General features: G+C 30.8%; 4 protein-coding genes across 4 annotated transcripts; all 4 read right to left on the bottom strand.

Moving 5' to 3' along the window:
• Positions 1 to 243: 243 nt before the first annotated feature.
• Positions 244 to 4,073, bottom strand: LOC117680331 (toll-like receptor 4). The gene is made up of 2 exons (XM_034470661.2): positions 3,938 to 4,073; positions 244 to 2,963 (listed from the first exon to the last, which is right to left on the bottom strand). Exons 1-2 carry the CDS (start codon positions 3,950 to 3,952, stop codon positions 675 to 677), a joined length of 2,304 nt encoding a protein of 767 aa, XP_034326552.2. The 5' UTR covers positions 3,953 to 4,073; the 3' UTR covers positions 244 to 674.
• On the bottom strand, positions 3,939 to 10,108 carry LOC105328215 (uncharacterized). The gene is made up of 9 exons (XM_066087995.1): positions 9,923 to 10,108; positions 9,576 to 9,668; positions 9,344 to 9,451; positions 8,991 to 9,201; positions 8,645 to 8,797; positions 8,471 to 8,556; positions 8,310 to 8,380; positions 4,874 to 4,923; positions 3,939 to 4,790 (listed from the first exon to the last, which is right to left on the bottom strand). The coding sequence occupies exons 1-9, from the start codon at positions 9,974 to 9,976 to the stop codon at positions 4,780 to 4,782; spliced, it is 837 nt and encodes a 278-aa protein (XP_065944067.1). The 5' UTR covers positions 9,977 to 10,108; the 3' UTR covers positions 3,939 to 4,779.
• Positions 10,109 to 10,287: 179 nt separating this feature from the next.
• Positions 10,288 to 12,984, bottom strand: LOC136276298 (uncharacterized). Its single transcript, XM_066087996.1, has 5 exons — positions 12,428 to 12,984; positions 12,041 to 12,175; positions 11,050 to 11,163; positions 10,858 to 10,929; positions 10,288 to 10,575 (listed from the first exon to the last, which is right to left on the bottom strand). The coding sequence occupies exons 1-5, from the start codon at positions 12,495 to 12,497 to the stop codon at positions 10,406 to 10,408; spliced, it is 561 nt and encodes a 186-aa protein (XP_065944068.1). The 5' UTR covers positions 12,498 to 12,984; the 3' UTR covers positions 10,288 to 10,405.
• Positions 12,985 to 13,283: 299 nt separating this feature from the next.
• Positions 13,284 to 26,535, bottom strand: LOC105328214 (uncharacterized). The gene is made up of 15 exons (XM_066087994.1): positions 26,383 to 26,535; positions 24,530 to 24,664; positions 22,589 to 22,702; positions 21,237 to 21,308; positions 20,567 to 20,691; positions 20,387 to 20,473; positions 19,607 to 19,699; positions 19,106 to 19,216; positions 18,744 to 18,954; positions 18,456 to 18,611; positions 17,499 to 17,584; positions 16,708 to 16,778; positions 16,403 to 16,482; positions 15,313 to 15,613; positions 13,284 to 15,186 (listed from the first exon to the last, which is right to left on the bottom strand). The coding sequence occupies exons 1-15, from the start codon at positions 26,450 to 26,452 to the stop codon at positions 15,090 to 15,092; spliced, it is 1,809 nt and encodes a 602-aa protein (XP_065944066.1). The 5' UTR covers positions 26,453 to 26,535; the 3' UTR covers positions 13,284 to 15,089.
• Positions 26,536 to 26,967: the final 432 nt, after the last annotated feature.

Raw genomic sequence — 26,967 nt, 5'->3', positions numbered from 1 at the left:
AAGAAAGGTGACAAGTGTATTTCTTTTTTATGGTTCACGAGATTCATTTATACTTTAGTTCATCAGGTAAAGTTATTAGATAGGAGGCATTATACATTATACCTAAGATAGATGCCATCTCCTGTCCAGAATATAATTTCTGTCAGTAAACCAAATTTGGTAACGAATTTACAAAATAAGCTCGATCATTCGGGTTAATGCCGTATAATGAGTGTCTATGGGTAAAGTTATAATAAAAAGACAAATGAAAAACAGATTTAATTGCGTATTCGGTAATAATTAAGCACAAGAATGAATACATAAACAAATAAAATTGCCACTCAGATTGTAGTACATCCACTATCGTTTCACTTTTGACTGTGAAATTCACAAAGTGCGAAAAATCCAGTAAAGTCATTTGCTGAGCGCCTTATGACTGACCGCCTTCAATTTTCAAATAGTATTGTAAACTGTCGTCTTTAAACGTTGTCCTAGGTTTTCAGTCACTGCATTCACTATTGTTTTGTTCTTCATGACGAAAAATAGATGCAGAATTATACATTCCTTTCTTGAAAACACCTTTATCAAGTTTTCTTTGTAAATTGTTAAGCATTTGATTAGGGATAAACACAGTATGTATCTCGTTGAACGTTTTTATTGTCTTTAATGCTACGCAGCTGTTACGTCTACAATCACTAGGACACTGGAGATTGTAAAGTGAGGGACAGTTTATTCCAAAATGAAAGGTCTTCATTTCCATTATCAGGATACTCAAGATATGATTGACTTTCAAGCAAATCAACGATTTTCAGTGGAACCTTTTGAAATACTGTTTTGTCTAGAATAACAATGCAGAGAATATTTTGTTCTTTTCTCGAATATATAGACTCCATTCTTGCCATATTTAATTCATACATACACCAGTACGAATCAAGAAAGAATGATGTTAGAACACACAAAGTCCGTCTACTGTTATGAATTGCATTTGCAATGTTGTCAGCAATATCTGTTCCAGGAATAAAGTCCCTACAGTGTACACATAATTTTAAGCTATTATCTTTTTCAAGAAAATTCAATTTTCGCAAAATGAAGTCTTTGTCTTCTTCAGCGTATGAGACAAAGGCATCGTACCGATATGAGTCGGTGTTTGATTGTTGTAAATGTTGAACCTCTGTATAGCGTCTTTTTGCGAGAAAGTAAAGGTACCTTAATCTCCATCTATAGCGGTTTAATATCGCACCAACGATGATAGTCATAATGACAAATAATATGATGGTTAGTACAACTATGAGATTGAAATACGTCGCACAAAACATCTCCATTGACGAAATAATGTGATCTAAATTTTTTAAACTTAGACTACTTGAATTAGGCGAGATACATTCGTACTTTGACAGTTTTAAAATGTGGTCTTTGTACTTTTTTAACCATTGCATGAAATCATATTCCTCACATGAGCATTTAAGTGTGTTTTTATATAAATTTATTTGAGTAAATTTGGTTTTTAGTATAATACTTTGTAATGAAGTACGAAACGTCGCATCAAGTGTTGTTATTTGATTATTAGATAGGTCCAAAAATGAAAGTTTTTGCATGTGAGATATCAAAACGTTGAAAGTTTCCAAAGAATTAAACTTGACATAAAGTTCCGAAAGATTATCTAAATATTGAAAGATTAAACGTGGAAATTTTCTTACTCGATTGTGCGATATGTCTAGAATTTTCAGTTTAATTAATCGCTGAAAAATTTGACCTTGAGTATCGTTTTCAATGCAAGTGCTTAACATATTTCTTGATAAATTGAGCTGAATAACTCCATCAAACTCATCGAAGAAAGAAAAAGAAATATATGCACATAAGTTATTTGACAGATCTAAATATTGTACGCTTTGGAGACCTCGAAGTGGTCCAGATAACTTATAAAAAATATTATTTTGTAGAAACAGATGGGTAAGTTTTCTGTGAGTTAAGTTAAATTTGTAATTTCGTACCTCCAGTTTGTACATATTATCGTGAAAATAGAATCGCTCCAAATTTGGAGGCCAATATACAGTTAAGGAGGCACTGACGTATGGAGGTATTTGAATGTTTGTATTTATTCTTGAATGATTATTGCTGCCATTTGTACATGGCTTAAAATTCATTTCATTTTGATAATTGATTCCTCCTGCACAAGGGGTGGAGGCTTGGAGAAAATTTGAATTCCAAGAATCGTTACAAAAACAACCAATCCTTCTTGTTAGGTGAAACGAATTTTGAAATGTTGCATTTAGAATTTTCAACCCTTTGAGATTACTTAGAAAAAATAGATAACTTCCAAAGCCTAGACTATTATCTCCGATATTTAATTCTTCTAATGTTTTCGGCAACTTAACGAATACATCATGCTCGAAATAGGATATTCTATTTGAGGCAACGGACAGAACCTTCAAATGAGAGCTACTTAGATGTTCTATGTAATCGGTACGAAAAACGGTACTTATGCCATAAGTGCATTGAAGTTTATCCAGGCGAAGAGTAGTAATATTTGAATATTTTAAATCAAAAGTAACATTATTCAATACATCCAAGGTTAGTTCAGGATTATTTGAGATGTCTAAATATTCAAGTTCCGTATTGTTCCCAAATGCCTCTAATTCGATAAGTCTTAAACTGCAATGTGATATATCAAAATGCTGAAGACGGTTGTATCCTATTAAAGCATTTCTGTCGATTATCCGTAAGTATGGGTTTCCAGTTAAATTGAGAAGTATCAAGCCAGTCGGCAAATTTGGCGGTATACTATCAATATGATTTAGTCCCAAATCAATACCTAGGACATCCTCTGTAAAGTTTGGTGATTTGGTTAAATGAAGTCCACTACAATGAGCAATGATAACTGTATTTTGCAGAGAGCAGTTACACAGTTTCTCCGATGAACAATGTATGTTTGTTCCTCCCACTAACAAAAATACCATATTTCCAAAATAGATTAGCTGTAACATCTGAAAAGGAGAGTTATACAATTCGATGATAGATTTTTAGTTACTGTTTTACCATGTAAAACCATTTCCATTGTAAATCTAAAACAATATATTATAAACCATATATAAATATTAAAATATTTTAAAAACATTGTAGCAATCCTTTCGACGAAATAAGAAAAAACTTAATCCATGTTAACATATACATGTTCAATATGTATTGTAAAAGGAAACGAAGAACTGGTTTTGCATGGTTCTTGTTCATACTGACACAAAAATATCATTACTTATTATTGATAACTCCTTCTTTTTATGTTTTGTTTAATTTTTACATGAATATAATACAGCATTATGCATTGTAGGTACAGTCTACGATTCCAATTGGCATAAGTAGGTTAATTAAGTACAATGTTTGTATCTAAAACAATTAAAAGTTTTCATCCGATTTGACAGTGCTAAAGCACAAAAAATCGAGTCCATAACTTTTATGTAGTAGTATAGAAAAATCAGAACTCTGCATAGTTACATGGCTTCATTGATTTGCAATGTCCCCTTCAATAGAGAGGCAAATGTCAAGTTACGGACGCAAAGACTTTAAGTTATTAACAAACATGTCGATTGTTGACTTCTCTATTAACTTGACACCTTAAAACAATCTTTACTTTAGATATATAACCAACGGTTTAATGAAACATGTAATGCTATGCAAATGAAATCATGTTCCTTAAAACGGTCAAACATCCAATTATAAACAAATATAACTGTCATACAATATATAAACGATCACAATCGCGGAAAAGTACAATGCTGCTCAAATTTTGTTACATGTATCAATACTATTGGTGATTGAAAGAAAAGGTTTAGAACCATACCTATCAGTAGCTAAGCTAACTATAAAATCAGGTAGAATAGTGCGTTTATCTTAAGATAAATCAGCTGTAAAAACTTATAAAAAAAAATCAATACCGTTTCATTTCTTTCCACTATAGGCCTACCTTCAATTGCAACATCTCCTTGTTCTGTAGCTGCAAAATACACTTGACCACACGTCTTTTCCTATATCTGACCCAGAATGGTAGAGCGATGTATGCTGTTCTTAGTAAATGACGTCTTATTACTTCTGTATAATTTTGATTGCTTTGTATAACTTAGGAAGTCCTAATTTTTATCTGAAACCAACTTCAAACGGCTTTTCAACAGTGCTGTCTTTGACATTGCAAAGTGTTTAATTAATTTTGGAAGTCTTCCTTAATAAAAGATGTTAAAATGTGTCAACATTAGGATATAAAAAATAGTTTAATTTCTTTTATGAAGTCTTCCTTAACGACACAATTTCCTTTTCTATCAATATTTGTCTAAACATCAATTCAAAGGCCTACCTTTAACAAGGAAAATTCTTTTGTCCTTTTTTCGATCAATAATTAAAAAAAATATATTTCCTTTATAAACTCTTGATCTGAGGTTCTTAAAATTTAAATAATACAAAGACCCATGTTCATTTATGATAATTAATATAACAATTTTTGAATAGTTCGTGTGTAAAAATTGCAATGTTTCCAAGCACTCCAGCGTTTTGGATAATGTTCCTTATTTTTTTCTGCTTAATTCGCTAAACAAAACCACCTGGTTGCGAAAACAAGTTGTTGCCAGGTAAAACAATACTAGAGAAAGTAGCCGCCAAAAAAGCTGATTAATCGAACCATTACATCACTAAGTATCCCCATTTAATCACTTTTAAAAAAATGGAGACGTCATTCATATCTATCCTAATCACCGAAATGTCTTATATTGAATACTTCTTTTGTAAAAGTATTCACCATTATTTTCTTCTTTAGATTCATTCTACACCTAAAATTAAAAAAATATATCAAGACAACAACAATATGTTATTGTTTTTAAGTCATGTTATTTCAAGTTTTTGGTTGATATACCTTTCTTTTGACGTTTCATTGATTCTATTACAGCTGGGTCAAACGGATCACTGCAAAACATTTCGTAAGATTATATACAATGATTAAATTTGTAAAAAATATAGCAAGCTAAATATCTAAATGAAAAGATTAATGGACATAAACAACAGAAATTGATTCATCAAACCTCAATTGATCGATTTAAATTCATTACACTTTAAATCACAATTATAAGACACATGTTTTGTTTTCCTCGAAAGTTTGTTCCATTTTGATCAGATAAATTGATTACTTTACACCGGAGAACTTTACAAAATAGTTATCAAACGTCTACAAAATAGGTTGCTGTCGTTAAACATGCACAATTTCCATAAGCATTTTGACTCATTGTTTACTTTTAAGGATATGTTGCATTCACCTAAAGATAACAGTTTAAATGAAAGCTGCATCCGATTGTCCTATTTTTATTTAAAATTTGTCATTGTAAGTACAACAGTAATTTTTTAAAGCACTGTATCTTCAAGCTTAATTGGGTAAACGTAATTTATCATTTTAGTACTGAAGCTCCTTACAAGCCTCCCAGCTAAAGACAGGCATGTAGATGCACAGATATGGTAGACCTGGTTGATCTATGCATGAATCCAGTCTACTCTGGGACTATCAAAAGCAGATTTTATATGAAACGTTATCCAAAGATGAAATGAAAATATGCCAGAAATTGTAAGGTTTAGATATGTAAACGATAATAAATATGTAGACACATAACAACTATTTGACTGAGATATAATGATTGAATTATCCTGATCAATCCACTGTTTTGAGAGATACCGATTAATCAATGACGGTCTTTTATGAAGATACTTTGTCCCCAATCCCATCAACTACGGTATTTTACGAGGGTATTGCTAAAACGCGAACAAAATACGAAACGGAACGGGAAATATGATTTGAATGATTTGAAGTAGGTACATGTATGAGTTTGACAAGAAATTATAAACTACTAATTTATAATATAATCATCAAAACCACGCATTTCTGGACATGAGGGAAGACGAAGAAGAGTAAAGCCGAAAGTTAACTGTCTGCAGATATTGAAAGCCGATATTTTAAAAAAAACAAAGAAGTTGTGGCTCAATCCGAAAGCAAAGGTATGAAATTATATAAATATTGCCTGTTTGGGGGGGGGGGGGGGTAACAGTAAAAATTGACACCCCGAGGAAACCATTGTCAACCGACGCGAAGCGGAGGTTGACAATGGTTTTCGAGGGGTGTCAATTTCAACTGTTATCCTCCCAAACAGGCACTATTTATTTTATTATACTGAATGTTTTAATATTACAGAATTTTTTACTGCTTTTAAATAAAAATGACGTGAATTCTACGCCGAACAGTACGCGCATAATTTACGCGCATGTAACAATTCGTTGTGTTACCCGTTGCTAAGTGTGTTGCTAACGCTGAGGGTAATAGAACGGATTATCAACTGTGTCTTAACCAATCAGATTTCAGTATTTAACATGAAAGTATAATAAAAAAGAATGACGAACCTTCTTTTCTATCAAAGGCGTATAGAACATTAAAACAGTAAACTAGATCAACTCTTGTTGCATATCAACGAGTAGGTCTTCTGTTTAATTGCGATGCAAAAAAGAACAATTTACACGTACATTTAACATGTACACTTTTGAAATAAACAAGTATTAATGCATTTGCTATACAAGATTTTGATAAATATAAAATTCCACCTAATTAGCTGTATGTCATATTATCTTAGAAAAAAACTTTAAATGCCCATGTAAAGGCCGTACCACAATCTTACAAAATACTAGTTTAAATACACTCGGCCACGTATTATAACACATACCTTTCCTTTTTAAATTGCTTTCAAATTTAAAAACCGAGGTTTACATATTATAATTAATTATGTTGACACCATTTGTTGATGTCTTGTTTTATATTTTTGACGATGACATTAAATTTACCGTTTTGTGTTTTATCGATACTTTAGCTAGTAAAAAAAGCACGAAAAAAAGACTTGCAAGGTTTCCCCTTGCATCTTTTACATTGCAAATGTAAGCATCGTAGGTAAAATGTAAACTATAAAGTTTGGAATCGAAATCTATAAACTTGTAATATATGTTTAATACCATAATAAAATCAAGCTTATATTTTTGAAAAAAGTTAGTAATTAAGCGCAGTTTGATTTAAATAATGAAGAAAGTAAAGTGTTGGCCTTTTAATTTCTTTTGTTTTTACTATTTTAAGACATACGGCATTATAATTATAAATCCTTAAAATATGAAATTAAGATTTTTAACATGAAAAACTGTTTTGAAATGCTGAGAAATTTTATACTATGCAATTTGTAATTCTGTTTGCTAAGGCATAATTACAAAATAGTATATTTCCAAATTACGTTGCTAATTCAACATTTGCAGAATAAAGCTCAAACTAGCATGTAGTAAATTATGACCATCATAAAGTTTGATAAGTCTTCAGTTTACATGTTAAAGTCTTCCGACTCACGCACGCGTATTTCCAGCAAAGAAACCAACTTTTTGTGTCGTAGAATTTGCATAATCAATTACATTATATTTTGAAAAATGAATGCAATTTGATGAAAAGAAACACCGAGATTAACAATTAGAATCAACGTCTTGAATAAGAATAACCATCAGAATCTGTATAAGGTCACCAGTTGAAAAATGGCGTAACACAGTCATTTAAAGACCTTGATCTATTAGTCTGACTAGAGGGTGTACGATATTTCATTTGTAACATACTGTAGAATCATCAAATTTTGTGGGGGCCAATTTTCGTGGATAGCTGAAATTTTATATGTTCGTGGGGACGTAATTTCGTGTATTTTCTTACACCTACATCAAAGAAATATGACTTTATAACCCTAATTTATTAATTCGTGGAGGATGTTAATTCGTGGATGAGAGTTACCCACGAATTCCACGAACTTTGAACCACCACTAAATCTAATGAATCTACAGTAATTCTCAAATTATTCATATATAACATGTGAATATTGTGTTTTTAATACCCGGTCCGAAACATTAGGAGAGAACTGTCAATTGTTTAAGATATTATAAACATTGTAGCAGACCTAACTACATGTATGTCGATTGGGACTTACATTTTGTCTATTAGCCGTAATTTCTTAATTAATTATCCGCTGAAATGCGTCCTAAAATCCGGAATTTGAAGCGTCATTATTATGGATAATAACGTCAAAATCTGTTTGCTGATGATAACAATTTATATTAAATAAATTGATCCTGACTGGCTTGTTTAACTTCGATATTAAGTAAAAGATTTCTTCAGATCCGTTCGGATTTTCGTTTGAGCAACATGTAAACAAATATGGCGGCTTTATAAGCTTGCTAAATCTACTTGTAACGATTCTCCTTTTAAATTGGTTATACATGCACGTTTCAGTTTACTTTACCATATTTCCACATCGTAACAGCTTTTATATCCATATCTGTAATTGCTCTTGTTTCCATTTGGCCATCGAACCTATAATGGTTAAAATGGTATGTATTTACCCGTTGTGTTATTAAAACATTTTTATAAGAATTTTTAAAATACTAATATTAATATTCATACATAAATTTCCGTTTCAGTTTTAAGTCTATAAACCGTTCCAATATTTCCCGCCCCTCCATCTTGGTTATTCCATTTCCAATCAGGACCTATAACAGTGACGAAGTTTGCTTATTTTAGTGTTTTGCATCAAAAATGTATTAGCATTCTTATAAATAAAATTATGCATGATAATACCTCTACAAACAAGACACCCAACAGCTATTGGCTGGCTTTCAAGTATCCTTGGTTCATCACAAGGCTCAATATCGTATGCAGTGATGAAACCATTATTTCCGAATCTATATGGCAGTAATATGCCATTATCCCATTCAACATTAATCCATCCAACTAAATAGATAAATAAAGAATTTATTTAACGACAGAGAGCTAAGAGAATCAATTTTCTGTAAATATGTTTCATTTTTGTTGGATTTTTTTTATTTCATTCACATAAACTTAATTTCGTTTGCAGGATTCAAACTTTCCACTGTCAATGAGGACCATTTGTTGGTTAATATCTGCCAATTATAATGTTTCTTACTTCTTTCTGAATGTCCCACAACCGTACCGGGTCCTTGTCCGTCTTGGTTTTTCCATTTCCAATCCCGTCCTCTGCGAACACGTGTTCCTATTTTAGGCATGTGCAAATATTTTTCTTGGAACTCAGTTTCCTTTTCTTTTTCGATTTCTTCTTTTACATCCCTTCCACATTTGTACACATTTCTTTTTCCAATGATTTCACAAATATCATTCTAGTTACCGCAAAATAATATACTTGTTACGGTGAATTTGAATTTGAGTACTATTTTAAGATCTTGACATCTTGAATTATTTGCAAGTTTAATTTTTTACATGCATTTGGATTAAATTCATATACTCATAAAGGTTTCATACCAAATCTTGTTCTGATACATCGACAACTTTTGAAACCTCCATTTTGATATCTCCTGGCGAAAAAAGATCTTCAGGCGGCAACTGTTGAAGGACATTTGATGCAATATTCTGAAAAGAATAATTTAGATTCTCTGATGAAAATTGTTAATTTGATCTCAGTTTGGTATAAAATATTATCAATTGCGTTCAGCGTAAAAAAAAGTGGTTGAGATGTTTGATTTTTAATACATACTATGTTTACAGAATATCTTCCAAGCTGTCTGGCTTCGTTATAGGGAACAAGTTTACCCCCCTCTGATCCCAATATCATTGTGCCAAGAAAACACTGTATGCAAACACGTTTTTAAAACACACAGAAAATTGCTTATAATAAATAAGTGAAGTGATCATTAACATTCAATAACTCATACGGAAGAGGTCATTTATAAAACAAACTGATCGATCTTTCTGGTTGTATTATAATTTGTATTTATCATATTTTAATACAGATTAATGACACAATATTCCAATACATTCAAAGTTTACAGTTTGCCATAGGCAATATACAAGGTAGTTAAGTAAAAAGTTATAATTCCTCACTATATCTGGGTCATCTCCAACTGGAATACAGAATATTGAGTTCCTTTTTCCCATCTTTTTTACTAAATCGATAACTTCTGTTCCTGTCTTTTTTTAAAGGAATTACATTAAAAATGTAGCAAAAGTGTTTCGAGAATTTCGAGCACTACCAATAAAAGCATCCCCTCATGAAAGAAATAATTTTTGAATGGATTGTGAATCAAAATTTTTCATGTGATTATCGTGTTTTAATGGTGAAAAGTAACATCAAATATACATCAAATTTACAGGTTTATGCATAACGGTGCAATCAGGTTTAACAAATGTGAATGGTTAATATACCTGGCATTGGAAACAGAAAAAAGTAATATTATGTGGACTTTTTATGAGTCATTACATATGTAGTTTTCAAAAGCAAGCAAAGTTTAAGAAATCAGATTGATAATTTTAATATGCACACGTGCATTTTTCACTACCACCAACACACAAACACAATTACCGATGTTAAATCCCCTCGCGAGAGGAAAAATGGTACAGAGACGAACCTACTTTATTAAAACCTAATGTCTCAAATATTTCCTCGTCGTGTTGGGCACCGATATCTGTATGTTTACCATCAGTAATAATAATTATTTTAGTTCTGACATTGAGTGATCCGAAAGCTGTATACGGAACTACAAAAAAAAGTATAAAATATTGTAGTCGCATGAACTTGTTTTTCAATGACAATTTTTTTTATACATTCAAAAAAAGTCTACAAGATGAGGCATGCTCTTTAAACTATTATGAGCATTCCCAATCTACCAAAATTATTCTTTTTTGTAATACAAGTTCTATCCAGACTGTTTCGGTTGAGTCTATAACTATATTATATCTTTGAAGTTACATTTTCTTAAAAACAAATTGAATCAAATTTTAATACTGAAAAGGTAGTATATTAAATATACAAAACTAACCTGTATCGATGCCTGATAAAGAGAACAGAAGTCCAGCCTCCAATGGACTATTCCCTTGGCATTCTAAATAATCTGTCGTGGATCAGATTTAAAACAATTTTAATTGGATTTCCTGTAGATGCTTTTGCTTCTGATTAGTATAGGTTTTGGTGTAATTTTGATTTAAAATTTAGCATTCATTAGGTATATTACCGACACATTTTATGACTTCTGCATGATCACAAGAATAATACTGGATAACTTTTACGTCCTGTCCGAACGTCATTACTGTGACGTTTTCTGTTATTGATGAATGCTGAGAAAACTCTAGCATAAAAAAGAGGTATATATCACTAGTGTTTAACAAACAATTTTTATCATTTTTCCTGAAAAGGTATTCAGGCTTCATCAAATGAATAGAATCAAACATTGATAAATTAACGTAATGATCTTTATTAACGAGAGCAAGGTCCGTAAAGACAATAACAAACAAGATATAACAATAATATAAATACAATGCTTATTTTGAAAATATTTGTTGACAAAAAGGCTACAAAAATCTATCAAGTGTGCTTTATTTTACATATACGCTACAATTACAGTTTTTTGAAAGGTATTAGAATTCACTAAGTATTCTGTTTTCCTCTAAAGAAATTGTGATCATGTAAGAATATTTTTAGTGCAAGTTATATGTATTTTTTACGCTATCGCCACCGTTATACCTGCTTAAACAAAAAAAAATTCTTTAGGCAAGATTTGGATTAAAACTTATTTTGAATGAGAATAAATTATTTTTTTTTTGTAACACGCTTTCTAATTGGCTAAAACATTTAGTTTATATTGTATAAAGAATGTTGCCTACGTCTCAGTAAGGCTAACGTATCAATTCACCTGACTAAACGTTTGAATTTTACACAATCCATTGACATATTAAAGGTCAAATGACTAGGTCTAATCTACAATTACATGTAATAATACAAATTTAAATCATAAATCATAAGGAATGAAGTCAATAGCTACCCAATTTATATTTACATAAACTGGGCTGGAGCAGTTGACACTTTTTTATATTACAAAGTTTAGGCTTTTTGTTTGTTTTGTAGTTTAATAAATTGTTCCAGCCAAGTGTATATCAGTGTAAAGTTGAAAGTTATTGAATTCATTCCTTTATTTTAAGTTTGATTGCTTAGTCTATTTCTATTACCATGGATAATATTCTTAAACGCAGTTTTCATCTGCTCAAGGCCTGTCCCAGTCATGCTAGCTGACGCATCGAGAAGAAAAACGGTTGTGACAAACATTCCATCCAAACATCCATTCTCTAACAAGCTTTGGTGATCTATAAAGTATTTGTTATTATGACTTAACAAGTCTGTTATCTTTATCACGTGAAAGTTATATATCAGTAAAAAAATTGTTTTTGTATATGATTTTTATCATACAATTGTATAATCAATAAACAGAAGGAAGCCCCCAGGTACATTTCACTGTGTAAATGTAATGAAGGCATCTATATCTTTTTTAAATTATGCCATAGAGCTAAGATATATATTAATTTTTGCTCTAAAAGACGTACAATTTAGTTACTCACTTTTAATGGATTCTGTTTCTATCCTCTTAAACAAATGACTTTTGTAAGTTTCCCGAGTTTCTGATAACATTTCGTTCTGCACTGCTTCACATTAAATATTATTAAAAAAAAACAACACAATTTTGTCGGCTATTTTTGTTGTTTAGTTTCTTTTTTTCAAATGAAACGTCATCAGAGATATTAAAAGTAAAATGATTTGTATATCTCTTGCATATCCGTTAGATAATTTGGATTTTCCTAATAGATGCGGAACAATATGAATGTAGTTTTGTTACTATGAATAGTTTTATGTTCTCTTATATAATTTACAAGTATATATCTGCTTGTTCTTTAAGCATGCTTGAAACTTCAAAATATCAGAACAAGACTTTCTGCTATTTTATCTTAAAGTACCACAGACAACAAGTTCAACGAATGAGATTTTCAATTCTTACAAATGACGTTATTTCATTTTAATATATATGTAATAGATATTGCAGTGAATCAGTGAAAATAATGTCACCTTTCAACACATATGTACTTATTAAACTAGTTTTGTGTAACACTTGTACCATGGTCTTCCCGATGTATAAAATCATATTTAAAATTCTGTAGCAAAATAATATAATATGCAAAAATAAAGAGCAAAGTTGAAATAGTTTTAACACTGCCTTATAATAATGATGGAAGGTAAATCTAAAACGTAACAAAAGAGTTATTATCTACATGAACAAAAAACCAAATAACCCAAAATGGTGCTGTTGTTTGTTTACTTTACACTTTTTTTCTTTTTTTTTGGGGGGGGGGGGGGGCTGGTTCTTGGGGATTTTTTTTCATTTGCTACATATATTAGCTATTAAAATCTATTATGGCAAAATACTATTGTATTACTAGTTGAATATAAATAACCTAATTACATGGGTTTTTGTTTGTTGATGACTTAAATTATCTCGACTTTACTTCACAAATCTAAGGTCAAGATTTAATAAGTGAAAGTGGTTTATGAAATTCAAGATATTTATTCCTTTAATAATGCTTTATAACAATACTTTTGTTTTATAGGGTGTTTCGTTTCGTGGCTTAAATGTATCATAAGCACAATGAAAAAAATCATGTTAAAAACTTGCATTTTCTATATGAAATATGAAGGAACTAATAAACAAATCTCTGATGTGTGTCCCTGTTTGACTAATGACATCTAAAATACCTAAAGTCTTTCCAAAAATAAATAGCATTAAACAAGCTCTTGACTTCCTCTTTTAAAAAATGATGTTAAATTGAATATAAGTATCAAACTAATTTTTCTCGTGATTTATTGTACATTATCAGGAAAAAGTATGGGAAAATGATTCATCAAATAAAGTATGACCTCCAAATGGTTTTAGAACCAACAAGACACTCTTGAATCGTTTACTACATCTTGATCCAAAGCATTATATGTGTGGAGGCAATTTGTTTCATAAAGAACTATTTATTTGATGAAGTATATACGGTAATCGTTTTTGTTTTCGTTAGATTTTCATTGATTGAAAATTTAATGAGAACGACATTCTATACCTTAAAAAAGTACAGCAGCGAAAAAGTAAGCATTTGAAATTCCAATGGGGGACAAATTCGATAGAAAACTACATCTTTGCAAAAATCATTATAAAATAGTTTTAGAATAAAACTGATATGTCGCTGTATGGGATAAGCTATCAAAGTATAAGTAATGATAAATCGATGCCAGTTCAATTTTGTTACTATCCCTTTAATATTTCAATTCATTGTTCTATTGTTGCCAACCACGCTGGACCACACGTTTACTTCTTACACCGATCCATAATGGTGGTCTGATAAACGCTCTTTCTATTGTAAATGGAGGCTTTATCATTACTTCTGTATGATCATGAATAACTGTTCAGTATAACGCAGTAACTCTTGTACACTATGTGTAATAAAAACTTTTAACACCATTACAAAACTATGAGTAGTGTTTTAAAATTAGTTAAGTGTAATCAATTTAAGATTTCTTCCGTAATAAAACTTGTTTTAGATGGGTTTACTTCTTGATATCTGATAAACAACACATTAAGGATAATAAATTGACGCAAATACTGGTCTGATTTTCTTTTATGAAGTCTTCCTTAACGATATGGTTTCCTTTTCTATCAATATTTGCCTAAACATAAATTCTTACGTTATCAAGGAAAAGTTGAAAATTTTTGTTTTACAATCGATCAATTCTTTGGAGAATATTTCCTTGACAAACTTTTGATTTAATCTTGTGCAAATTGGAATAATACAAAGATGTAAATATTATACACTTTATTGTAACTTTATTTGTGTGCAAAATATACAAGGTTTGCAAGCATCGTAGTGTCACGGATATTGCTTGCTTTTATGTACGGTTATTACTAAGTCTTTGACTTTTGAAGATAAAACTATCTCTAGCTTATATTGCAACGTATTGTAGCTGATAAACAGGATTGCACTGATTGTTTAGGGTGTTGAGTAATAAATATTTAAAAATAAAAATACATCCGAAAAATCAAATCAAGATATAATTTCCTCGAAAGAATTATTTAAAAAAAGTTATTTCACATTTCATTCAAACAAATTTTAGGTTCGAACACACACCAATGAAAAAAAGTGACCTTATTAAAAAATCTGAAAAATTAGTCATTAATTAAGCAAAGTTGATTTATCCAACATGTGGGTTTTTGTCATATAGTCTGACATTGAATTCTTCTTTGGTTATAGTATTCATCATGTTCTTCTTCTTCATATTAATTCTGCATCTACAATTTTTAAAAGGGGTATAAATGACGATATATTTTGAATTAAAGTCTTCAAAACAAAATAAAACTGCTAAGTAGAATGTTAAGATGCGTCAACACATATCAATGAGTAACACCAGTGCTTACAATTGTCCGTTTAGATTGACAATGACGGTTGTCCCTTTGCCCTTTGAACAAAATTCCACAATGGCGTCGTTTGCATCTTTTGGAAAATCATTCCACTGACCACAAATCGACTGCCATTGCCAAATACCGCAAGTTGATTTATCACATTGGTTTCTGAACATACTGCGTCCGTGGTGGCTACTGTCAGAAAAAACTGTGTCCTTTTTACTGTCATTGGATTTTTTCAATGAATATGCTTTGCTGAACGTCATGCCACCGGTTGAGCGCCATGTAACATTTGTATCAGCCGCTTCTTTAGAATCTAACATAATGAAAACTTTATTATGTTCTGTTAGTTATCAGTACTCTTAGTATGAACATGCAGACCAGGTAGATATACCAATGTACCCAAATAATTACTTCAAATGTTTTATTCAGTTAATCAAGGATTAAGTTATGAAATGTTGCTCACAGCAGCTCTATACATACTAACTTTAAATAATTTAAGAGGACTGGATCGCAATGAGCATTTAGACAGCATTAGTCTCTTTTAGATGGTAACATTTGTATCCAGCTGCAGAATATTTTCGAATTTAAAATATAACCATTAGGATTTTCCTTAACGAAATAGCTAAATATTGCTAAAGAAAGCATGGCTAAACTTCTATGATAGATATAATGGTTAATATGAACTTCTACATGTATATCATTACATTAAGTATGGATAATAAATTAGCGACAGGTTTTATAGTTGTCGGTTTCTTTGTAATAGTACGCATAATTTTGCATATACATGCATTAAGTGAACGCTGCGAGCGTCCTACATGTACCTTTGCATTTTGCAAAATTTTATTGGTTTAGTTAGGCAAAAATTGATAAATTATTCTGAATACTAATTTTATACTATTTTATTGGTACTCAAAATACCAGAGTTTTCTAGAAATCATTCAGGGGTAACTTTAAAAAGTTTTTTAAATCTAGCCAATAAAATTTTGTACACTAACATACCAACACATGCACACAATTAGGGATGCTATATAGCTTATGAAACATGCTGTATGCAATGAAATAAAGACAATCATATTGAGCAATTTAGATTGGAAAAACATACTTAATGCTTCATTGTGCTTTGACATTGAAGATCTCATTTGCCTTGTCCGGGTTTCTAAAACGGATGGATCAAACGGGTCGCTGGAAAACCATTAAAGTTCATAGTTCAAAATCCAATTACTTTGATATGCATCGAAATACATTTCGCGTTATACAATGGCTGCTCAATAAAGTTGACAACTGGAACTCCCATAATAAAGAACATTAACACTTGGCTACGGAATAAGTTTAAATCAGATGCTATATTTATACTTTTAGAAAATGTAAAACAAAAGTCAATACATTTTACAATTACATGCACTATACCATATTTCGATATCATGGTAGCCTCTATATCCAAATCTGTAGTTACTCTTATTCCCATTTGGCCAACGAACCTAATATTTAGCGAAAAATTCATGTATAAACTTTTTTCCAAGCTGAATACAAATATAACATTTCAATGTAAAAACCGTTTCATATTTTCATTCGAAATTTACTTTTATGGAAAAAAAATAGTGTATAATATACACGTATCAAACCTTTTCAAATATGCATACCACGTTTATGATAAAATGAAAGATGCTTACGTGTTAACTATTTAAAATAGTTTTAAAGTTTAAAGAGACATGGTTCCGATTTTGGTCAAATTCTATTTTTTCTGTTTTTATTATTTACAATGCTTCAAGAATGTATTTCTAATGATCAAATGAAATTTGAGAGTCAGTCGTTAACTTTCAAACAAGATTCAGAGCTCGCAATTATTTGTCATGTAAACAAGGCTTGTGCCCTGTATTTGTGTATATGGGTCCAATATACATGTAAAAAAAAATCATTTTCAAGCTGATATGTCTATCATCTTATTCTTTTTAAGCATTAATGAATAGTTTTTAACGTTTCACACATTCATTTCAGATCTAAATTTGAAATTATCACTTCAACATTCAAAATATAAATTGTAAGCTCTGTAACTCGCTTTTGACTCAACAAATGGCACTCAAATAATTTTGGTTGCATATTAAAAACGCCTTACTGAAGCATTGTATACATTAAAATCGGGAAAAATAATAATTTTTGACCGAAATCGTGACTATGCCCGGCCCCTTTAAAGTACTTGCGTATATTTCTGTCGGAGTTTTAAGTCGAAAAACTGTTCCAATGTTCCCTGGCCCGCCATCTTGATCACCCCATTTCCAATCAGGACCTATAAATACACAAGATAAAAACAAACAAAGAAACCTCATTAAAATAAAAACAAAACACAAAAAAATTCGCTATACTTCAAGCTTCATACCATCCATAACAGTATGGTTAGATACCAAAGGTTAACAGTCAACCCCAAGGGTCCACTTATAAATTTAACTTTTTCTTGCGTCACATTAAGTATTCTTATCCATCACAATTAGGAAGAAAATGTTAGTAGAGTTTGTGCACTGATTGTGTTTTAATAAACAAGAGTGTATATTATAATTATCTATAAACACATTTCTCAATAAACAATATTTAAAGACCTAGTGATTTGTGAAAGCGCGTCTGGATTTCATTTATCATTTTGAGCAAGTTTTTTTTTATAAAAGCTTGAATAGACAAGAACTTGGTAAGCACACTGGTAGCAACCTACTAGGAAATCGAGTTTTGTAAATTTACGGTTAAACTCCAGGCAAGAGCGGATTTAAACGTTCATTCAATCATTGTTCTAGTGGTTTAATCATTAGTCCGACATATGTTGCTTAACATCAGTCAGATATTGCAATTAATAGTATTCTTCAAAATCGGACTGTTTAAAGTTAATAAACAAATCAACTACTTAATTAGACAGTCACTGTGTTTTAATTACACTAGTCTATTTGACCCATGCGCTATAGTACCAAGTTTTCTGACAACACGATCCTCATACTATTTTTTACTCTTATATTATTACTGTATTTGCATAATTACCGTATATTAAGAGATGAATTTTATTTTTAAACTTTTTCGGATGGTTTAACGGTTAAAGCACTGGTCATGAACAATTTAATCACGTAAAATCATTTTGAGTGTCACTTAAAAAACGAAAGACGCTTACAAAATTTTACCTCTACGGACGAGACAACCAACAGCTATTGGCTGATCCTCGAGTAGTATTCTTGGTTCATCAGAGGGTTGAATATCGTATGCAGTCATAATACCATCATTTCCATATCTATACAGCAGTGAAAGCCCAGTGTCCCATTCAACGTTGATCCATCCGACTATACCACATCAATAAAATGATAGAACATATATTTTAGAGAAAGATTTAATGAGAAATAATTTGAGAAATCGAACTATAAATGAATTAAGTAAGATTTACAGAAAGTCAAAGACTATAAATAAATCCATACACCGATTTGAGTGTCCTGTTACCGTTCCTGCTCCTTGTCCGTCTTGGTTTTTCCACTTCCAATCTTGTCCTCTTCGAACACGAGTTCCTACATTAGGCATGTGCGCATATTTTTCTTCAAACTCCTGTTCTTGCTCTTCCTCTTTTTCTTTCTCAATACAACTTGAAGACTTGTATGCATGTCTCTTTTCAATTATTTCACAGACGTCATTCTTGTTAAGAAAAAATAAAATGCATGTTTGAAAAATACAAGCAGTTGCTTTATTATGAACATTTTATGTAGACTTTGCATTGTTCCAAGCATATGAACTATTGTTTTTCTTAAAAACATGACAGAAAAATTGGAAGTTTTAGAAACCTTACCAAATCTTTTCCAGTTACGCCGGTTTTTATTTTTGAAACTTCCGACGTTATGTCCTCTCGCGAAAACCCATCTTTATCCGACAGTTGTTGGAAAACATTCGAAGCTAAGTCCTTTAAACAATTGTTAGTATACTAGTCAGTCATTTCGTTGGCAGAATAGATTCATTTAAAATTATCATTTTGCTAGAAGTAGGCTGAGTTTAAAATTTATAAATTGACAATGAAAAGACATGTTAAAAAATGACAAGATAAATGTGACTATCATTTTGCAACAAATAAATGAATAAAAGATTAATCAGTAATAAATGGCCAAAAAAAAAAGAAACAAACTAAAATATTTTTGGTAAACTATTTTCAAATTATTAAAATTTAAATTGAATACCGTCTGATTTATCAGGTTTATTTATCATGTCTATAACTTTAAAACTCATTAAAGAGATTATTGTGTAATGTACCGTACAGTGTTCCTTTAGATAGTTTACATCTAACTGCATTACATACTATGTTTAAAGCATATCTTCCGAATTGTTTGGCTTCGTTCCATGGAATAAGTTTACCTCCATTCGACTCAATAATCATAGTCCCCAAGAAGCACTAGGAATAAATCATATGTAAAGAATATTAAAATTAACCTTAAAACCTAAAAGATTAGATCTTTCAGCATTTTTTCAGCATTAGCATCAGATTTTCAAACTATTAGATAACAGAAAGTGCCCGACTTTCCGACTTGGAGGTCTGTCAAAGGATTCTACATGTTGATTCTGCATGTTTAAAAAAAAACACTCATCGTGGCACATATTTTATGCTTAGATTTATAGTTAAGAGATTATTATCACAATACATTCATGAAAATGCATTGCAGAACATAATTATGTGCATTTGGATAAACTGATGTTTCTTTAATTTAACTCTGTAATATTTATTTTGAATATGTTTTAATCATAAAAAGAGAGAGAGAGAGAGAGAAAGCAAGAAAAGGGTTCATGTGCATTTATATTATCCATCAAGTTATTATAGTGATGGCACTCCAGTTTTCATTGCTATTATTTTGTACATTATAATTTAAGCAGTATCTTTCCTATATAAGAAATATACATTTTTTATAAAGAAGATACTAATTTTCATTTCAAAACTCTTCTCCAATTAAAACTTTCTATAATACTGTAACATATGTAATTGTGGTTATATATCTTGTTTGATAGTAAACATAAATACGTTCTTCTGTCTGTTAAATACGTATTGACATTGTGAATAGAAGTTACTTTAAATTAACACTCTCACTATATTTGGGTTTTGTCCGACTGGAATGCAGAAAATCGGGTTCCATCTTCCCAAATCTCTTACTCTTTCGATAATGGTGACACTGGTCTGTTCATAAGCAATCATTTATGTATTAAATATTAAAGAGTGTATTCGATTACAAAAAGTTAACAAAGCTTATTATAAAGCATTTGCTCTTACTTTATCTAAGCCCATAGATTCATAGATGTCGTCGCTGTTTTCCGTGCCAAAATCAGTAGGTTTGCCATCCGTTATAATAACAACCCTCGTTCTGAGATGAAATGATCCTAACGTCGTAAACGGTACTGCAAAATGAATACAAATAGCATTAGTATTCATGTTTAAGTTTAAAAAGTTTTAGCCGTAAAAAATAAGCCTCTCTTTTTTTTAAATTGTAAACAGCTAATGTTGGTCATGCCTTATGTCTGCAAAGCTTGCAACATGAACACGCGTATTTGTACATATATCTTTATTTAAAAAAAACACCAGAGCAGTTCATTGTTTCTAATAATCTGTCTCATAGCAATACATTGAAAGAGTCATTTTGCATTTGACATCTGTTTCATCACAAAATGCTGGTTATGCCATTATTACATTATTGAATAAGCTAATTATGACCACTTTACACCAAATGGTATTAATAACACAGGTATGGTCTTATGTGATGTTGGCGGTTTTGATCAATTGTAAAAACTAGACATGACTCATGAGTTGCATAGTCTACAATATTTAATTTTTGACCCAATTCTTATCAATGTATATGTATATTTTTGGTAATTTTATATCATAAAAATAAATTTTATATTAAAGTAAATGTTTCAAATAAAGCACACATTTGTGAAATATATACCTGATAAAATTCCAGAAGAACTCAGAATAAGACCCGCCTCTAGTGGACTACCTCCAGCGCATACTAAATCGTCTTTATTGAAAAGAAAGTAAAAGAAAATCTAAATGAACGTGTTAATAATACGTTCTGATGAAAAGAGAGAAGAAATGAGAGGCAGGATTCGTGAAGGACAATATGATTAAAGGCATAAAATAGTATGAACACCGACATTTTGATATGCAACATTTATCTTTGTTGCGGGTGATTATTTTAAAATTTTATTCACATGCATCAAAGCTTTATATAATTTTATATCCTTTTTAAAATGTTTTTTCAGCACATTATACATTGTACATGAATTCGCCCGTATTTAAGCAGTTATGCATGCAGCTAAACATTTGGATTATTCTTCACTAAATTAAAGTTTGTAAAAACGAATATTATATTTAAAAGTTAAAGAAAGATTTGATTGGCGATTTTTTAAACACCAAACCTTCTTAAGGTCATGACCTAGTAAATGGAAGGTGCTTACAGGTTAATGATACTGAAGATATAAATTCTTTTAATGATGCCTCATAACAATATCTTTGTACCAAAGGGTGTACCGTGGCTTAAATGTTTTGTAAACACAATTGAAAATTATGTTTTAAACAACCATTGTTTTGAAATATGAAGGATAAAAGTAGCAAATCTCGGAGTTTTGTCCATTTTTTACCAATGAAATATATCTAGATTGCCTACAGTCTTTCGAAAAACGGCATTAAACAAGCTTTTGACATCCTCTTTAAAATGATGTCAAATTGAATATAGGTACCGGGATTACTTTTCCCGTGATTAAATATAGAATGTCGAAATATTGTTAATTTTTTTTAAACATAATTCCTTGAAAGCGGATAGTTACGGGAAAAAGATTCATCAAATCAATAATGACGTTACAATAGTTCTGGCACCAAAAAGAAACTTTGGAATCATTTGATAGATCTTGACCTTAAATTAATTTTTAAAATATTCTATATAAACTTGTCTTTAGAATAAAAAAAAATCTATTATTTACAAAACAACAACAAGATGAACCTCAACAAATTGTTTTAATAATTCCTTTTTCTTACTTCTTTTGCATTCTTATAGATCTGCATATAGCATAAACATCCTTTTTTTCCTCCGTCAAAAATGGTATCCGTATCGCATTACATATACCATTGAATCTCTTACCCACAACCCCTCTTCAAAAATTACAAAAAGTTTCAAGAAAACTTTCAGATAAACTCCCAATCATGTTAGACAAATGTAATGGATTAATTACTTCTTGTGCTTATAGATATCAAAATTATGTACAATCATAAACATGCAATACTCAATAGATGTAGCATTACCAACACATTCGGATATTTTCGTGTAATCAGTGGAATAGTACTGGAGAACTTTCACGTCTCGTCCAAATGTTATAATTGTCACATTCTCTTTTATTGATGGGTGCTGAGAAAATTCTATTTGATAAAAATTTGTTATAACAACGAATAGATATTGCATACACTAAAAAAAATTATTCCTGTATAAATACATGTAGATATGTAGTTGATCGCATGCTTAAACTGATTGAGTAACATAACAATATTAAAAGATACTCAGTATTAATGGGGTATTGTCACGATCTTGGTCAAAATTAAATTTAACGTTAAATAAATTCACAATTAGACGATATCCTGCGAAAACGCGGGAATAAACACTTTAAACATAAATATGATACAATGCTTTCTGTACGTGGCCTTTATTTCTTTCTATTTATTTATTCATTTATTCATTTATTTATTCATTTATTAATTAATTAATTTATTTATTTATTCATTGATGCAGCTGACTGGGAAAAAAAACAAACGTTTTTATTTTATTTCAAACCAAGTAGTGGGTTAATCGTGCGTTATAATGCATCGTATCTCTTTTCTATTTCTTCTTGGGTCTAATCGCACTTTAACTTTTATCACTGTGCTGTAATAAGAATATGAGATTAAAGACTGTCCCCAATCTACATCCCCATGTTTTGCTTACATTATTTATCCATACAGACGTAGAGTAAACGTCGTAAACACAATCTGTCATTGGGTCACAACAGAGTGTAGAGGTTTACCTCTGATCTGCATTGGTATAAATATGTTTGCAATTTAAAATCGCTATAATATACATATTTATTTGCATATTTTAAACCAAAATTGCTATATCAAAGGTAATAGCTCGATAATTAACTCGCCCTAAACTTTCTGCAATGACGTCAATTAGTCAAACTGCGTTCATGGCTACCCCATTCTGGAAAGTTATATCCATTAAAACTTTTGTCGTGAATTCAAGAAACGAAATGGCTCATATTATTTATTCAACATTTGTCATACCTTAATTTCTATATATATCCTTAATTAGTTCCAATTAAATAGTTCACTCTTTAAGTAGTTATTCAACATTATTACATTGCAAGAATATATTTTGATGTAAACCCCTACTGACTTGGAGCGAGGCCACCACCTTATTCTCATGTTTGCTATATCGGGCTGGTTTATTGAAAATAAAAGTAGATTTTAATTTATATATCAATAATTACTTATAAGGTAAAAATTAATTATAGCTTACGGACATCAACTTACATGTGTTGAAATGCCAAAGTTTTAAGCAGTTACTCTAGACCAGACACTTCGTATTTTTTAAGCATAATGTCTTAAATTATAAGTAAAATGCTTCAATTAGTCTTTCTAATAGTCTACTAAAATTTGTATGTCTGTTGTCGAATTATAAGCGAGATGCAGAGCTCACAATTCATTGTTTTGTAAACAAAACTCAGTGAAGGGTTGAGAATAAAATTCAAGGTTTAGACCTAAAATGAATGTGACGACTGCTAGAAACTGTTTATGTGTGTTTAAACATCTGCAATTAATAGTTACTTAAAAATCTTCGATGAAAATATGTTTAAAAATTTGGGCCAAAAAAGTCGTAACTTAACAAAGTTGACTTTCAATTGGTACAATAGTGAAGGGTAAAACAGTTTACCCTTTTCTCCTTCGGAGCGGGGTATCATAATTGCAAGCTTTATGTCTTCTTTATAACTCTACAACTGGCACTTAAATTTTGATTGATCATTAGAAACGCACTATTAGAGCTCTGTAAACGCGGTATTAGAGCACTGTAAACAAAACGAAAAATACAAAATTTAAATTTGACGCAGATTGTGACTATGCCCTCTAAAAACGTATGACATTAGTTGAATTCAAGTTTGAAATGTGACTTAATATTTTTGGATTCTTCTGCAATATTTAATTGTAGTCTGTTACCATGAACAATTTCTTTGAATGCTTTTTTCATTTGTTCCAAACCTGCCCCAGCCATGCTAGCTGACGTATCAAGCAAAAATACAGTTGTGAGGTACGTCCCATACACGCAGCCGTTGTGTTTCAAACTTTGATTATCTAAAAACAAACCTATATGCTGCTTATTCGATCGGCAAACAGTTTACGGACGTAAAAAATGGTTTTTTTTTTGAGATGATAGTGATGATGATGATGATGATGATGATGATGATGATGATAAATATGGTGATGAATAGATAGATGGATTCATTTATTTATACAGCGCTGGATAGAATCAACAACACTAGGCGTCTTTAAGGTGTTGGGTCTTATATATAGATACATAGCCAGTAAACTGAATATACAAAACATTAAAACTGGCTAACAAACAATCAATATTTTCAAATCTGTGTGATTCCTAATCCCTTCTTCAGGAAACGAGAAAAACAAACGTTGGTAAAAATAAAGAAAACAAAATCTAGCACTAAAAATTACGCTACTATAGAGAAATAAAAAAAGAACAACAACTACATTTCAATAGGAAAAATACATGGTTGCCAAAAACCATTTGTTTTCCGATATATTCTAAACCAAAGGACTACAGGCCTTAACTGGCACCTGCGTACTATAGCCTTTAAATGGATTTGTCAGGGACTCATGTTTGCATTTTATGTTTCATTTTGGAGTCTAAACTCTAATCCGATACTCCTCTGACTGTTACCTCCACTTTAATTATTTAAAGTGTTTAATTTATTCTCAGATTATTTATACCGGGTTAAGTGGCAAATATATGCAAGCTTTTAGTACTTTTGCTTTTCATGGTCAATATTTTGTATAATATTCATAGTTCCAAGTATAATGCACACAGTTTGCAAACAGTTTATTGCAACAAGTATAAAATGCACAGAAAATAACGTTTTCAAAATGTAGATCAAAATGTAAAATTGTTAACAGACAACACATGACCAACGACAATAGGTTATCCAATAGACTCAAAAGACCTCAAACATACCTGTTCATTAAATGGTCATCACCCCATCCCATAAAAAGCCTCAACCCTGTCCCAAGGTCTATGCATTTCACAGTCTAAGATGAGGACAATATTAACATAATAATTCCAATACATTCAGTCTACCTCACATGACTTTGAGAGTATACATATGTATAAGAAAATGTTATACAGTGTTATTCATTTTCACTCTGTGGCTTTACCCAAGGACATGATCCCCTGACTCGGGGGTCATCAATTTAATTATCTAGGTAGAGAACTGCATGTACATCATAACCATGCACCCCAGGGGTGTAAAGTCATAAATTTCAGATGAACACCGTGCCGGGTATATATGCCAATTCAAGGGTGGCATTTTTGCACCCACTTAAGATGCAGTTTTGGAAAAATTCATATACACCAAATGATAGACCATTGTCTAGAAAAATATATAACCACTTTTGTTTTTAGTGTGTTTTACCTGATAGGTCAGATATTTACTTTTAAAAATTGATATCTCATAGGAAAATGAAAATTCCCATAACAGAAACAATTCTTCTACAGGAAATATTGACGATCCTATAGGATTTAAACCAAAATTGTTAACAGCTGGCCTTGTAGTTTTTAAGGAGTTAAATATGTTAAATTGTTAACGCACGACGTCGGACAAATACCAATTGCAGTTGGTTATCTGATTGACTCACGTGACATAAAAGCATTTGCAAACAAAATTCTACATTGTTTTACATTCGATATATCAACCCATCGATTCACCAATAGTAACGCGTAGAAAAATGAACGAGAATTATACCATGATGCTATTTCTACAGGATGGGTTTGTTTTACTTACTTTTATATGACTCTTCTTTTGCTCTCCTTTCCCAAAGTCTTACATGGGAAGTTTGATCCTCTGATTCCATCTTGTTATCCACAACTTATTGGTAAAGAGTCAAACCTTACTGGTACATCTATGGTTATATTTGAAAAATCATTTCTATTTAAGTTTCAAATTAATTGGATTTTTTTTGGCATTATTTCATTTTCTATATCTGATTTTAAACCAGGAAATTAAAATTCCCAATGCAATTCTACTTTGGTAGAGATACACAACCATCTAAGGTATATTGGATCAATGTCTAAGACTTTTTTGTCACATGAAGTCTGTTTGCTTTTCGGTGTATTTTAAAGTATTACCTAAGCCTTTTAAGAAATGAAAGTGTTTTTAAAGCACCCGACGCAAAAAGCAAATAGTATAGCCAATTACATTTAAAAAAATCATCAGTATCAGCTTCCTTATATCGATAATATAATTCACCATTAAACCTAGGGATGAGAAAGGAAGTGTACCAGTATACACATTTTAATAAAAAAAATAATCTTCAATTTTAATAATAAAATCTGATGAAAACACGATTAGTTGAATTTGCCTAGTATG

The sequence above is a fragment of the Magallana gigas genome, chromosome 6 (assembly GCF_963853765.1).
Source record: "Magallana gigas chromosome 6, xbMagGiga1.1, whole genome shotgun sequence".
Lineage (NCBI taxonomy): Eukaryota > Metazoa > Mollusca > Bivalvia > Ostreida > Ostreidae > Magallana > Magallana gigas.
The sequence above is the reverse complement of the archived record's forward strand: the minus strand, read 5'-3'. Positions and strand labels throughout refer to the sequence as shown.

Bases quoted from the DNA above. Each gene is read 5' to 3' on its own strand.
- LOC136276298 (XM_066087996.1), bottom strand. From the start codon at position 12,497: ATGTTATCAGAAACTCGGGAAACTTACAAAAGTCATTTGTTTAAGAGG. The intron at 12,176-12,427 runs GTGAGTAACTAA...AATACTTTATAG, and splicing joins AGAAACAGAATCCATTAAAA to ATCACCAAAGCTTGTTAGAG. The intron at 10,930-11,049 runs GTAATATACCTA...GATCCACGACAG, and splicing joins AGAAGTCATAAAATGTGTCG to ATTATTTAGAATGCCAAGGG.
- LOC105328214 (XM_066087994.1), bottom strand. From the start codon at position 26,452: ATGGAATCAGAGGATCAAACTTCCCATGTAAGACTTTGGGAAAGGAGA. The intron at 24,665-26,382 runs GTAAGTAAAACA...GTTTGTTTTTAG, and splicing joins AAAAGAAGAGTCATATAAAA to ATAATCAAAGTTTGAAACAC. The intron at 19,217-19,606 runs GTATGTAATGCA...AATTGTTTAAAG, and splicing joins GAAGATATGCTTTAAACATA to GACTTAGCTTCGAATGTTTT.
- LOC105328215 (XM_066087995.1), bottom strand. From the start codon at position 9,976: ATGGGAAAAAGGAACTCAATATTCTGTATTCCAGTTGGAGATGACCCA. The intron at 8,381-8,470 runs GTATGAATATTA...TAACCATTATAG, and splicing joins AAACTGAAACGGAAATTTAT to GTTCGATGGCCAAATGGAAA. The intron at 4,924-8,309 runs GTAAAGTAAACT...AATGTTTTGCAG, and splicing joins TGTTACGATGTGGAAATATG to TGATCCGTTTGACCCAGCTG.